Genomic DNA, 15,222 nt, shown 5'->3' with positions numbered 1-15,222 from the left:
TACATACAAATGCATGCTAGCACATACTTATAGGAGCAGCATTTTGGCATATTAATGAAATCAATCTGAATATTTATAAAAGGTCCCCATGGGGTGGGGTGAGCTGCCAGTCTGATTCGGACTGGTTTTCCACTATTATGTGCCAAGCAAATAGGACAGGAATTACAGTACTTCTGAGCTACTATCAAAAATTTTGGGGCATACCAATGCCGCAATACTGATGCAATCATATCTCCTTTGCTCACGTGGGCCAGCCATGGACCACGCGAGCAAGGTAGGGGAGTAATGCCTTGGGTGCTGCCAGGCGACCATCCGGAGAGCGCCACAGGGCATCCTCAGGGTGCAAAAGACACCCGTTTTGTCTTCATTTTCCCTTTTCCTTCTCAGACTCTGACCCTTGTATGAGTGCCAGGTCATGAGGGGAGCTGGTCGGAGAAAGAGACTGATGCTGCACCAGCATACAAAGGAAAGTATATTCGGGCAGAGCCGGAGACCTGGAAAAGGCTGCCTGCCTGGCAGTAGCATCTGCCAGGGCATTTCCTCGGGTAACATTATCATAGGGTTTTTGATAAGCAAAACACTTAACAATAGCAATTTTAGACGGGAGCTGGAGGGCCGATAGGAGAGAACTAACATAAGGGCCATTGCTGATCGGTGCCCCCCCAGAAGTGAGAAATCCCCTGTATTTCCATAGTTGCCCATAGTCATGAACCACCCCAAAGGCATACCTGGAATCTGTATAGATGGTAACAGATTTGTTCTTAGTTAGAAAACAGGCCCATATGAGGGTGACTAATTCAGCCACTTGGGCTGAGCTGACTTTAGGGAGGTAATGGGTTTCCATGGGACCATGCTGAAAAACACACTGCCTAGCCAGCCACAAGCTGGCCCGAGGGATTTTTAAGACATGATCCATCTACGTAAAATATTAGCTCAGGCTTTTGAAGTGGGATATCCTGTAAGTCAAGCCGGGGGGATGAAAGCTCCACAGTCACTGTTAAGCAATTGTGGGGTTCGCCATCCCCGGCTGCGGACATCAGGGAGGCTGGATTAAGTACTGAACACCTGGCCAAAGTAAAATTGGAAGCATTCAAAAGCAACATTTCATATTTAGTAAGCCTAGAGTTAGAAAGATGTTGGGTCTTTCCCCTTGTAAGAAGAGCAGTGACAGCGTGGGGAACCGCAACACACAGGGAATTTCCTAATACTAAGCTAACAGAAGACTCTGCAAGGGCTGCAGCAGCAGCTACAGACCGAAGACAAGGGGGGAGTCCGACGGCCACTGGGTCCAAAGATGAGTTATAGTATGCAGTTGGCCTCTGCATACTTCCATGCGTTAGTGTGAGGACCCCCAGCGCCACTCCCTCCTTTTCATGGCAATTAAGGGTAAAGGGTTTTTTGTAATCTGGGAGGCCTAGGGCCGGGGCCCGGGCCAAAGCTTGTTTAATTTGGGTAAAAGCCGCATTTTCCTCTGGTGTCCAAGGGGTGGGGTCTGTAACTCTGTCTAAGGTTAAATCCTGCAATGGTCGGGCTAGGGCTGTGTATTCCAGGATTTATTGTTGGCAATAGCCTGCCATGCCCAGGAACCCACGCATTTGTTTTTTTGTGAGGGGCTTGGGTACCTGGAGGATGGCCTGTACCCGGGAGGGGGACAAGCGCCTCTCCCCAGCACTAATATCGTGCCCTAGATAGTGAACCTCTGGTAAACAGAGCTGCAATTGAGACTTGGAGACCTTGTGGCCCTTTTGTGCTAGGGCCTGTAGTAGGACAGCGAATCAGTTTTTGATGCTTTCAGAGAACTGGAAGCCAACAAAAAAATATTTACGTATTGAACTAGCATGGAGCTCATTGGGAAGTGGACATTATCCAAATCTCTTTTTAGGATTTGGGAAAAAAAGGTAAGAGATTTGGTATAACCTTCAGGCAGCCTGGTTTAGGTATATTGAAGACCCTGATAAGTAAATGCAAATAAAAACTGGCTGTCTTTGTGGATAGGAATAGAGAAGAATGCAGAACAAAGATTAATTACTGTAAAATATTGTGCAGTGGGGGGAATACAGGAGAGAATAGTAGCAGGATTGGGGACCACGGGAAAGGTAGAGAGGACAGCAGCATTTACGGCCCGGAGATCCTGGACAAAACGCCAGGTCTGTTTCCCGGGCTTGCATACCGGTAAAATAGGAGACTTACATTTACTGACAGTTTGTACAATAACTCCCTGTTTTATTAGGGAGGTAATCACAGGACAAATTTCCTCCTCAGCCTGCTTGGACAAAGGATATTGTTGTATTCGGGGAAGGGGTTTTGCTGGGTTTAGATGAATTTTAACCGGTTGGGCAGAACCAATACACCCGACCTGGTTAGCATGTTCAGCCCACAGCATAGGGGGAACCATGGCCAGCAGTTTCTGTTGCAACAAGGAAGATCTGGAGTTAGGCTTATTCACAGAAGCAGGCTCCTGTAGTAGTGCCAGGACATTGTCCTGGACAGGCTTAGGTACGTCCAAATATACTCCCTTAGGGGTGCAGTATATTGTACAATTTAATTTACACAGCAAATCCTTTCCCAGGAGGTTAACAGGAGAACAAGGGCTGAGAAGAAATGCATGATGATTAGAAAGAGGACCAATAGAAACAGACAGGGGAGAAGACACAGGGTGCAGGATGAGAGCATTGCCCACCCCTACAGCATTCACCACCTCCGAAGTTAAAGGGAGGAATGGGAACTTCTGTGCACGGAGGGTGCACCATGCAGCTCCCGTGTGTATTAGGCAGGATGTGAGAATACCATTAATTACAAAAGAAACAGTGGGGCCCGTCTGGTCTACTGGAATGAGCAGGGCGATGATGTTACCTGTCTCCAGGCTATCCTAATAACCTGCTGCTGTAACGGAGGGTTAGGGAAATCCCGAAATGGGGATTGTCCTGGGTCTCGGCCTGCGTGAGAAGGTCGTGAAGGGCATTCAGTTTTTCAGTGCCCTTCCTCTTTGCAATAAGCAAAAATTCGAATCCGTGAGGGGTAGTTAGCTTTTTAGTGCCCCTCCTTCCTACAGAAATAACAGGGTCCCAGTCGTAGGCCTGACCCAATTTTACCCTTTCCTTGCTTTGAGAAATTTTTACAAGTTTCCTGCATAGTCTGGATTTGGAGGGCCATTAATTTGGTTTCAGCCTCATCCTTTTTCTTTTCTAATTGCCGATAAAAGTGCTGTGCAGCTGCTAGAATCTCCTCCAAATCCTTCCTTTCCCAATTAACTATTTCAATTTTTAATTGCTCACTAATTTTTGGGAGGAGACCTTGGACAAAAACAGCCACTACTGCCTGTTTGGCTGGGTTCTCTGCCTTCTCTATTCCTCAGTGTCTCTCAAAAAATTGTTTGAGGCGCTTCATGTAATCAGCAGGGCTTTTACCTTTATTTTGTTTGCAGGCATTAATCTTTGTTTAGTTTGGTTTTTTTGGGCATACTGAGAGGACTTTTTTGACCAAATTATTCCTAAGCTGGACCAGTCTATCAATAGAGAGATTCCCATCAGTGTCGGGCCAATTGGCCTTTTGATAGATACAATCAAGGGTCTCTCTGGGCAGCATTGCTTGTAAGAGCTGATTTATGTCTGCCCATGAAGGGTTATAACACCGAATAACCATATGCAACTGCTCCTGGAATTTGACTGGATTTTCTCTGATTTTTGGAAATTTATTAATTAAGTTATACAGGTTTCCTGGTGACCAGGGGGCATGCACGGCCACCATGTCCCCCTGGCCTCCTGGCATCTGCCGTAAAGGGAATAGGTTCTCCTCTGGTAAGTTTAGGGTTTTTTGCATTTCCTTTAAAAGGTTTTTGTGCCTTGTACCATGTGCAGGGGGGAACTTGTACACTCTGGAGATACTATTAACCCTTTTAAAATACTGAATTGACTAGACAACCATCGCACGAGTGTATTTTTGTCCATGTCCAGATTTGTCCCACTATTTTGTCCCTGCAATTCCGCTATTGCTCTGCTAGCCGTTCATTTTGGGAAGTGGGGGTAGAGGTTGATGACACAGAGACTGTAGGGGAAACAGGAGAGGTTTGTAGGGACCAGAGCCCCTGGGAGGACGAATCCCGGGACAAAGACTGGGAGGTCCGTTCCGGAGAGGAACTCTCAAACTAGACTGAAGAGCGATATGAAGGAGGGGAGGAGGCAACACCAGCCAGCGCAGTATTCTCCCCATTTCCCCGTTGGGATCGCCTCTCCGCCCCATCAGGGGTCAGTGGAGCGGGCCACTGCCTATGTTCCACGAATAGATCAATTAGGTCGCCTGATGGGGCCGAAGGTACCGGCGCAGGGGCTGACACCTCTCCTTGAGGCCTCAATGGGAGAAGGAAGGGATTTGGGCCAGCAGCAGTCTGGCCAGAAAGATCTTGGGTGTGAACTAGTTTTTCCTGTGTTTCTTTAAGTTTAAGCTTAAGCTTCTCTTAGGAGTCCTTAAGACTCCTCTTATGAGATTCTTGGCGCCGTTTTCCTATTTCATCATGCCAATCAAAATACGCATCAAACTGCCCCTGAGGCATGGCGTTGGCAAGAAGTGCGCCCCACAGGTGCACAATCATGTTAAGGTTGAAACTCCCTTCCAAGGGGAAATGCAGTTTTGGATCGTCTCTGGTGTACCAGTTCCATTTCTTTAAGTACTTACATGTCGATTGGCCATAGTTTAAATACATATAAGCAGCAGGCGTGCCTTTCGGTGGGACCGGGATGCCCTTTGACCCTCCGGTCCCCATTTTTAATTTACATACTTTCACTCAAGCCTGTCACACAAGGAATGTTGCTATAGATTGCCACGACTATTTACACCTGAACTGGAGTGCTTGGACCCACCAGTAGTTTCATAACTATCTACACCTGTGGGAGGGTGCTTGGATCCGTAAATGGTTTTATGGCTGTCTACACCCCACCCACATCCAGATTCTTGGACCCATCGGTGGAAGAGAAGAGGTTAAGGTAAAGGATAAGAGGGTAGGATCACACACGTCCAGACCCAGACCTAGACAGGCCCCTCGCCGGACATGCCATGCAGAGGGGTCCTAGCCTCAGTTAAGTTCCTCACAAACATTCCAAGGTGTGGTTGTGGGGCTTGCTTTCGAGGCACTCCCAGTCACGAGCTTATTAGCTTTGTAGGAGGCTCGGGGCATCTTCCCACAACCGTCACTCACTCCAGTTTTGCGACCTTTATCCTCACACACACACACAGGCACGCAAGACAGTCGTCAGGGTAGAAGACAGGATCCAGCAAATCACGGCCAGATCAAACCTACGGATCGACAGGAGCTGGTCCAAGGCCTACCGAATCACACCCAGTGACTCTCCCCGGGGAACAAAACTGAGATCCAGCTGACCAAAACCTGGTCCAGCTGACCTGGAACTGAGATCCAGCTGACCAAAAGTGGTCCAGCTGACCTGGAAAAATCTGGATAAACAGAACCAAATTAAAGGGCGTCTGGCGTGTCTGATAACAAATAAGTTCAGATCCAGCTTATAAGTGACCCAAACCCTGAGCCTACTGGTCAGTCCTCCACCAATAACCCACAATAGAGATTTCAAAAGGTCTCTTACCTCTCAGATGGGCCCAGGGTTTGGTGGGAGACTGCCTGCGGTCCTCTGGTCTGAGGAAGTCATCTGTGGATCCCGGACGAGCCCCCAAATTGTTGTTGAAAATTGATCACACGGTTGATTTTAGATCAGACAGCCTGAGGCTTCTTTATTTTATACAAGCATATATGCAGGGACAGAGAGCATGGCCCCATGCAAGAGGTAAGCTGCTTTACTTTTTACAAATCTTACCAAGCTTATAAAGGTTAATACCACAAAACGTAGCATGCTGATTACACATATTAATTGCCTTATTGGGATATAATATTAAAAACAAGCAGGCTGACCATTTAATTTTCCCATTTATGGTTTTACCTGCTGTTGTCAAGTCTGCGGTTTGACTGTTTTAACACTTTTCACTGTGGTCTGGCACAACAGAGACAGCTGTCAGAACTTGGCATGCCTTGGGACCCTTTGTCTTATCACCTAGTTCCCTTCTCCAGCTTCAGTTCCCCTTATCTCGGGCCCTGATCACATTCTCCTGCCCCCGCATGCCCTTTGTACAGATAAACAAGCTTAGCTTCTGCTCCATAGCTTTTGCTCATTAGGCCTCAGGCCCAAGAGTGGGTGTTTCCTAATATGGGAAATCCCCAAAGAAGGTAGTGTCCTTTCAAACCAAGCACTATCTGGATCAATCTCTGGGAAGGTGCTTAAGGGGTCTGGTTATATATCCATGCAGTGATAATTGACCATGTAGTGGCATTCTATGTAGTAGTCTTTCACTCTAGTAATGTGTCCTCAGAAAGAAAATTACCAAAATTGACACAGCGCTGATGGAGGCGGTTGCTGGGCTCAGCTTTGAATATCCTCCTGATCTTGTGCCGGTCCTTGATATGGAGCAGCTGCTGGAGAGAATGAACACTGAAAATATCAGTCTCGAGTTCCAAAGCCTTCCTCAGCCACCAGATTTTGCATTCATCCACTGGAGTCGGGGTACCCATTGTTCTATAGAGCTGCAGATTTGTAGCAAGCCTGCTGCCAGAACATCCTCATAAAGGCTACAGAAGAGAACAGGGCAGTCGCTACCGTTGTATGACCACACACATCTTTCAAGCAGCCTCCAGTCCTGCCTACAAAGCTGCCACCTGATCAGCAATTACTTTGAACAGGTTAATAGTGAGCTGGTGGTAGTTTGCAGCTGCAGGCTGCTTTAAGATAATGGCCAGGGAATTTGTTTAACCTGGATTAACCAGATTAATGTGCACTACTTTCCGTCCAGCCAGATCAGAGCTCAGCTGCAGCAATTCCCAGTGCTGCAACTGCAATTGCAACTGAAGTCAGTGGCACAGCAGTCTCTTGACCATTGTTGAAACTCACCAGATTTCTTTTGCCCAGTCCTCCAATTTGTCTAGGACCCTATCCTATCCTCAGGACCCTATCCTTACAGTAGTATAACAGGTGTGCCATCAATCAAATGTTGGTCCTGCCCCATGATACTTTAAGACTCGTCCACCTGTCACCAGAAGTCCCGCCACTTGGGATATTCCTCCTGGAGTCAAGATGGATATGTGACCAGAAGCAAGGGTAATCATGTGATCCCTCCTAGAACTCACACCACCCTCTACCAATCAGGATTTTGCCCTCCATAGGACCATCATGAGAGGAGATTTGACCAATTGGAGCATGTTCCAGAGTGGGGTGATCTCCAGAAGTGCATTGTATGATCCCTCTTAGAACTCTTCCCACTGTCTCTACCAATCAGGAGGGGTTTCAGCCATTGGGGACCACTCTCAGGAGGAGATTAGACCAATCGAGGGGGGTGGGGATCTGGGGCAGGCTGGCCCATCCAGAAGTTGGTCATGTAACCCCTCAAAGAATTCCTCCTGCTGCCATCTACCAGTTGGGAGGGCTTTTGGCCACAGATGAGCTTCTCAAGAGTGGGTTTGACCAAATGGGGTAGGTTCTGGGGCGGGATGAACCCCTCAGAACGAGGTTGTATAATCCTTCTAAGAACTCCTCGCACTGCCCTCTGCCGATCAGAGTGCAGCACCAACACCCTGTAAGTCCCAGTGCCAGGAAGAAGAGGCCATCTCTTACCAAGAATGCTTATTTTAGAAATCATGGAAATGTTGAGAGGAAACATGGACTCCTTCACAACCCCCATGAGATCTTTGGACTTTGTTTTAGCTTTGAGGGCATTCAACCATCCACAATGAAAGTTCTACATTAGTGACAGTTCCAAGGAGAAGGAGGGAGTGACTGAGGGGGCTCTTTGGCCCAGCTGTTGATGGATATGCCAGTATATGACCCTGAAACCCAGCCACTTGGATACACCACAATGAGGGTTACAGCCTCTTGTTGTCCATCCCAATGGAAGAAGGCAAACTTGACTCATTGAAGTACCTGGCAGACACAGGGAACAGAAGAGACGTCACTCAGGTAAATGAATGATTTAGAAGTAACAGTCGAGGATGGGATGTAATGGCTTAGGTAATGATCCGAGGTTTCATAAACCTAAAAATGAGCAATGGGGGGGCTTACTGTTCTTTCTTTCTAAAAAATCTCTCAACAGCTTGATGATGCCTTTCTAGAGGATCCAGAGATCCTGGAGAGCATTGCATCAAACAGTGAAGATGAACCGGGCCCCCTTTGTTTTTGCTCAGTGCGGATACAAATTGTTGAAGAGGACACCAAGGATGATGGCTATGAGGAGTTTAGGAGGAGGCTTGGCATGAAACTAACTGAGCCAGTGCCAAGTCGTGAGTATGAAAAAGTCACACGGACTATTGTGCGTGTTGCTATTTATGCTGTCCTTAAACATTGCCTTAGGGAAAAACTTTTTGAAAATTGTGAGATGTGTGCCATAGCTGTGCCAGGCCAGCGGCCCCATGACTGTGTGACTTGGACTTCAGTGACTATGAACTGCAAGCTCCGGGGCCTGTGTGCTGAACTGTGTTATTAAACACTATTATTGCAATAGGTGATGCTACGCAATGTCTGTGCTTCACTCAAGAACATTTTGCGCAAGGGGTGACCTTGATAAATGCTGTGCAAATCAGTGATGACCCTGACCACATTTTAAAGAAAATGACGAAACCGGAAGATGCCTGCGTACAGCGTTATATTGACCATCTGGTCTTCACTAAATGTTAGAGAACGCTGCTTAAGAAAAAGATTATTTGTAAGAAATCTAAAGGGATTAAATCAGAGAATGGTGAGGGGACAAATGTGATATAACCTGAGAGCTGTAAATAAATAAAGAAATCTATTGAAAAAGGCTTTGTGACTATCTCTGTTTCTGTTAGAAGTTCTCTGTGGCCCACAAGTGAGTTAAAAATTTTCATGGAGCACCTTCATTTGCTTTCAAGCAGCTGTATGTCTATTAAGTAAAAAAAGAAGGAGTTTATGAGAACCTAGCTTTTGTGTAAAAGCAACCCATTTACAGCAAAAAGATGAAATGCATGTTATAGACTCATAGACTCATAGACTCTAGGACTGGAAGGGACCTCGAGAGGTCATCGAGTCCAGTCCCCTGCCCTCATGGCAGGACCAAATACTGTCTAGACCATCCCTAATAGACATTTATCTAACCTATTCTTAAATATCTCTAGAGATGGAGATTCCACAACTTCCCTAGGCAATCTATTCCAGTGTTTAACTACCCCGACAGTTAGGAACTTTTTCCTAATGTCCAACCTAAATCTCCCTTGCTGCAGTTTAAGCCCATTGCTTCTTGTTCTATCATTGGAGGCTAAGGTGAACAAGTTTTCTCCCTCCTCCTGATGACACCCTTTTAGATACCTGAAAACTGCTATCATGTCCCCTCTCAGTCTTCTCTTTTCCAAACTAAACAAACCCAATTCCAAATGTTGTAAAATCTTGTGGAGGGGGAACCCTAAAAATGTGTTTACAATTAAAAAAAAAGAAACGGGGATGTTTCAGATGTGTCTGAGAACAATAGAGCTGACTCATCCTGTTGAACTGAATGGTTTTATCCACACCCCCAATGAACAGCAAGAGGGCCTGTGATTACCCACCCTTGTTGTCATCAGGGATAATCGTATTAGTGACCAGTAATTAAATTTGATGGGTGTACACCCACAGTAATGCAGGTGGGTGAGGATGGTGAGCTCTGACTAATATGAAATGCAATCAAGGCCTCCCGGAGGGGGAGGGGCAAGTGGGGCAATTTTCCCCAGGCCCTGAGCCCCACAGAGGCCCCCACAAGAATATAGTATTCTATAATATTGCAACTTTTGTTTATGGAAAGCGCCCCAAAAATTGCTTTGCTGGCAGGCCCCTTGAATCCTCTGGGTGACCCTGGACCTCACTACCCTGGAGTATCTTATGGATTTGGTCAGAACCCTCTAGGGTGCCCAGGAGCCACATCCGAGTCCCCTCTGCCACACTGGTGCCTTTGTCCTGCCCTGCTTCTTCTGACTTTTCCAGTCTCTGTTTTTAAAGGGCTGGACCAACACCTCTTCGCTCTATTCCCCCTTCTGAGGAGGTTCCATTCTTTCCATGCCCACCCCTTTGCAGAGACGCTGGATAAACCTGTTTTTATCTAGAATACAGTTACTCCTTTCTTCTGTCCGGGCAAGATCTCATTAGGTGCTGATAGTCTTTAGTGACCAACCTATTTATAGACAGATGCCTCTGCATCAGTCTCCTACTTCTGAGAGCAAGGCACATGAGCGAAGAATACAGGAAAAGTACAAAAACATAAGGATAGAGACTGTTTATACAATTAAATGTCAGTTAATATACCGGACATTTGGTACCTTATGGTCAGAATAAGGTAATTATGGTCAGAAAGGTTAATGCAACTTGCAGGCTAATGGACCTAAATTCAACCTTTAAAGATATATTACACAAGTATATAAAGGTTAATTAGGGATATTCCTTTTAAATAGCTAATATAGCTGTGGTAAATGGACTAGACCTTTGAATTGCAGACCTCTATTGTTAGAGACTTAGAGGCATTACTAACTGCATGTGTTTACTTATATCTTGTTAGATGTTAACCATGTAAACAAATTTCAGAGTCACAGCCATGTTAGTCTGAATCAGCAAAAAGAACGAGGAGACTGTGTGGCACCTTAGAGACAAACAAATTTATTTGGGCACAAGATTTCATGGGCAAGAACCCACTCCCTCAGATGCATGGAGTGGAAAATACAGTAGCAGGTATATAAACAGAGTACATGAAAACATGGGAGTTGCCTTACTAAATGTGTGTGGGGTCAGACTAATGAGACAATTCAATTAACAGTAGAATACCAAGGGAGGAAAAATCACCTTTGTAGTGGTAATCAGGGTGGCCCATTTCAAACAGTTGACAAGAAGGTGTGAGTAACAGAAGGGGGAAATTAGTATGGTAAAATTAGGTTTTGTAATGACTCATCCACTCCCAATCTTTATTCAGGCCTAATTTGATGGTGTCCAGTTTGCAAATTAATTCCAGTTCTGCAGTTTCACACTGGAGTTTGTTTTTGAAGTTTTTTTGTTGAAGAATTGCCACTTGTAAGTCTGTTATTTAGTGACCAGAGAGGTTGATGCTACTGTATTTTCCACTCCGTATATCTGATGAAGTGGGTTTTAGCCCACAAGTGCTTATGCCCAAATAAATTTGTTAGTCTCTAAGGTGCCTCAACTCTTCATTGTTTCTATGTAAACAAATGGTTCCTATCTGTTGCTATATCTGTTGATTCAAAGATCAAAAGGGCATATTAATATTTAAATGAAACTTGGGTATAATAATTTCATTGTCTTGACTTCTTTTTGAAGTATGTAGTATACTGCCTATGAAGCATTTAATGGATAATTACCTTACGCTGATTAATGGAAACTGTTACAGGTAATTCTACTTCAAAGCAATTATTCTTCACTATAATAGCCTGCCAGTGGTCTATAAAATAATGCTTGGGCCTGATCCTGTCATCTCAAATGCACTTAAGTTTCATCAGGGAAAGCTCGACCCCACTAACACAGGTCACTACTTCCATTCTGGATGACCCTAATATTGTATTTTGGACTGCAAACTATGGGCTAATTCTGAAAGAACTCTTTTCAATGATAAATCTCATAATCATTGCCATGAAACTGGCTTAAGAATGCTATTCATGTCTGTATGTATAATGATCTTCTAACCATCAATAAAGATTGGTTGCAAGCATGTAGTTGTATTTGGTAAGATCTGAAATATTTATTCACTTGGAAGGTAATGTGTGTGATTCTTTGCAATTGGTAGATGAACAAGATTGTCAGTAATCCTCATTACATTTTACTTGGCTGCCTGAGAGGAAGCCCAAGACTGGGTTACTTTAAGGGATCTGGCAGTGTCTGGTTACTGTAGGTCTTAGGGAGGTGTTAGGTCATTAACCAGGGCTGCCTCGTCCCCGCAGGCAGGCTCTTTGTCATGCTTCAGCAGTTCCTTTCCAAGCCCTGGAGCAGAGGGAGCCCAGATGGTGTGGGTGGAGATTGCGTTGTGATGTGCCCAGCGGTGAAGCCTGGAAGCTGTTGGAAATGCTGTACCCCCTAACTATTCAGCTGGTCACTCTATCTTCCCCTGCTCTGCTGGTGACACACAGCCAGCCCCTCCAGGCACTGTTACCACCCAACACAACAGCAGGTGGAGCCACACACCCAACTGAGTTACCTGAGTGCTTTCCTAAGCTACTCATGCACCAAGAATGGGGGCCCCAAACAATTTCCCAGCTCCACTGCCTTTCAACCCTACAGGAGTATAAACCCAGAATTATACCGTCTTGCCCTGCACAGGGATAGGGAAGGATGCAAACTCATTAAACAATCTGCTCCACCCTCTAAGTGGGGAAGATATGAACCAGTCTTTGCTAACAGAGCTAGGATGCCCAAACATTTCACTCAAAAACACACTGGTTAAGATAACACATAAAACAGGGTTATTAACAATGGCAGGATGGATTTTAAGAGATTATAAGTGAGAAGAAACAGATCAGTTACCTAGGAAATCAAACAAGTCACAATCTAAGACTTGTGTAACCTAAATAGGATTTGAATCAGTAACATCTCACACCCTGACTGATGATAAAGGCAGGCTTACAGATTCTTGAGGCACAGGCTGCATCTGCTTTGCAGCTTGGATTTCTCTCCCCCATTCCAAGTCCTTTGTCTTCCAGAGGTTCTTACAGGTATTGAGTTGTGGGGGAGAGAAGACAAGAGATGGTTTCACTCTGCACCTTATATAGTCTTTTTCTTGCTTGCTGGAAAGTTTATGCATGTGATGTGAGGGGTCCACGCCCCGCTGGCCAAACACTCTCCATTGTTTCCATGCTTTATATACAGTCACTTATACAGAGTTAGTGGATTCGTCCCTGGAGGGGTGTTGACAACAGTAGTTAACACTGTCTGGCTTTTTCTACTCTTGTACCTGAAAGGTTGGATGTGGGTGTTCCCAGCCTCACATAATATTTTAGTAACTTACATATAGCCAAAATTCCATAACTTCACATACAATGAAAGCACATACAACCCAATGAGGTATTCATATTTAGGAGATCAAGACTTTGAGCATGATACTTCACAAGACATACTTTGTACAAAACATACCATAATTACATCACCCTGATAAATGACAGATGCTCTGAGGTGTAGAGATGATCCGATGAGCGACAAGGGAAGGGGAGGAGAGTAACAAGTGACGGGGTGGGGACTGGAGCAGAAGAGGCAGAGCTGGAGAAGGGCCTTGGAGGAAGAGGTGAGGAAAGGTGGTGGGGCTTCAGGCATCCAGTTACCAGCAATTAGAAAAGTGGTCATTTGTACATAGATGAAGTCCCCAATTTGTCACGCTGACAGAATAGGGTAAGGTCAGGAAAGGATTTAATCTCTCTTTGATTGTCCAGCAACAAGTGATTCAGGGAAGAGGGTCCAGCACCATTTCACCAGCCAGCTCTGCATGGAGTTTGGTGTGAGAGCCAGAGCACAAGGAGAAAATTTAGGTCCCTTTATGAGAAAAGAGCTGGAGTAGCCTGTTCCGGATCTGTTTGGTCCTCACCCCATAGATGATGGGGTTCAGCATGGGTGGCACCAGGAGATACACATTGGCAATGAGAACATGGAAATTCAGGGCCACATTCTGGACATGCTGGTACATGAGGGAGGAGAAGAGACCTGGCATGTAAAAGGCTGAGATGGCACAGAGGTGTGATACACATGTTCCAAAAGTCTTCAGCCTGGCATCTTTTGTGGGGATCCTGAAGATGGCCCTGAGGATCTGTGTATATGACACTGTGATAAAAAACATATCAAGAGCAAGTACACAGAATAGCACAAAGACGCCATAGTAATTACTGATGTGGGTGTCGGCACAGGTCAGCTTCACCGCAGCCAAGTGCTCACAGTGTGTATGGGAGATGATGTTGTTCCTGCAATATGGCCACTGTCTCACCAGGAGAATATAGGGCAATATGAGCATCCCACCAAGCAGGACCACGGTCAGGCCAATCTTGGCCACCACATGGTTTGTCAGGATGCTGGAATGTCTCAGGGGGTTGCAAATGGCCACGTAGCGATCAAAAGCCATGGCCACTGAGATCCCAGACTCCATCATGAAGAAGCAGTGAATGAAGTACATCTGGGTGAGACAGGAACTGAAATCGATCTCCCTGGAATTGAACCAGAAGATGTTCAGTGTTTTGGGCAGGATGGATGTAGGCAGGACCAGATCAGTGACAGCCAGCATGCAGAGGAAATAGTACATGGGGCCATGGAGGCTCAGCTCCTTCTTCACTATGATCAGGATGGTGAAGTTCCCCAAGACGGCTATGATGTATATGGCACAGACAGGGATGGAGATCCAGATGTGGGCAGCCTCCAGGCCAGGAGTACCCAGCAGGATGAAGGTGGAGGGGTTGGTGAAGTCAGTTTTGTTGGAATCTGACATGAAGTAGGGGAGAAGGTGTCCAACTTGAAGTCTGAACAGTGTCTCCTGCATATACCGTATGTTTCCCTGACTTTTTGTACGTGCCCAGTGTCTAGGGTGATGATCACAGTTCAAATGCCTGGATGGAGAGACAATGTTAATGTGAGACACTACATGCACTACTGGAAGATGTTATCCTGGGTGACACAAATTGGTTGCTCTTCACACGCTCAAAAATGGCATTTTCATTATTCAGAGAAATGAATAATGAACAACTGACCCTTAAAATGCCAATTACATATTTGTGCTTCAAATATTCCTACACATTATCATGTGGGAAACCTTAATAGGCATCAGCAGAAAACACCAGTGTTGATACTGGTTATCCAGAACTGTTTCTTAATGCAATGAACGTCAACCTAGAGTGTCCATGCTGTAGGGAGCTTCCCATTCACCTAGTTGCTCAAAATCTGACAGTGGGAAAAAACCTCTGCCAAATTTTGCCAAGACACGTGCCAGGGGAAACATCCCAACTAGAATATACCTGAAGGAAAAGACCTGGGTGCCATTGATAGATGCTCCATGGAAACACCTAATGATTGTCAGCAGTGGCCAGAACAAAGACAGTATTCATATGCTTCAGAAATGAAATGGAGAATACCCTGCCCTGGACATGCACTTGGGTTTGGTCACCCGGCCGCTATATCCTTTATAGATATAGGATATTCGGAGGCTATGAGAATGGATAAACTA

General features: G+C 45.6%; 1 protein-coding gene across 1 annotated transcript; it reads right to left on the bottom strand.

The window, feature by feature from the left end:
* Window positions 1-13,542: 13,542 nt before the first annotated feature.
* On the bottom strand, window positions 13,543-14,490 carry LOC127053937 (olfactory receptor 52M1-like). Its single transcript, XM_050959453.1, has one exon. The coding sequence runs from the start codon at window positions 14,488-14,490 to the stop codon at window positions 13,543-13,545; it is 948 nt and encodes a 315-aa protein (XP_050815410.1).
* Window positions 14,491-15,222: the final 732 nt, after the last annotated feature.

Source organism: Gopherus flavomarginatus, chromosome 1 (genome assembly GCF_025201925.1).
Source record: "Gopherus flavomarginatus isolate rGopFla2 chromosome 1, rGopFla2.mat.asm, whole genome shotgun sequence".
Classification (NCBI taxonomy): Eukaryota; Metazoa; Chordata; order Testudines; family Testudinidae; genus Gopherus; species Gopherus flavomarginatus.
The sequence above is the reverse complement of the archived record's forward strand: the minus strand, read 5'-3'. Positions and strand labels throughout refer to the sequence as shown.

What these genes read in the sequence shown, in the direction of transcription:
- LOC127053937 (XM_050959453.1), bottom strand. Translation starts at nt 14,490, where the DNA reads ATGTCAGATTCCAACAAAACTGACTTCACCAACCCCTCCACCTTCATC.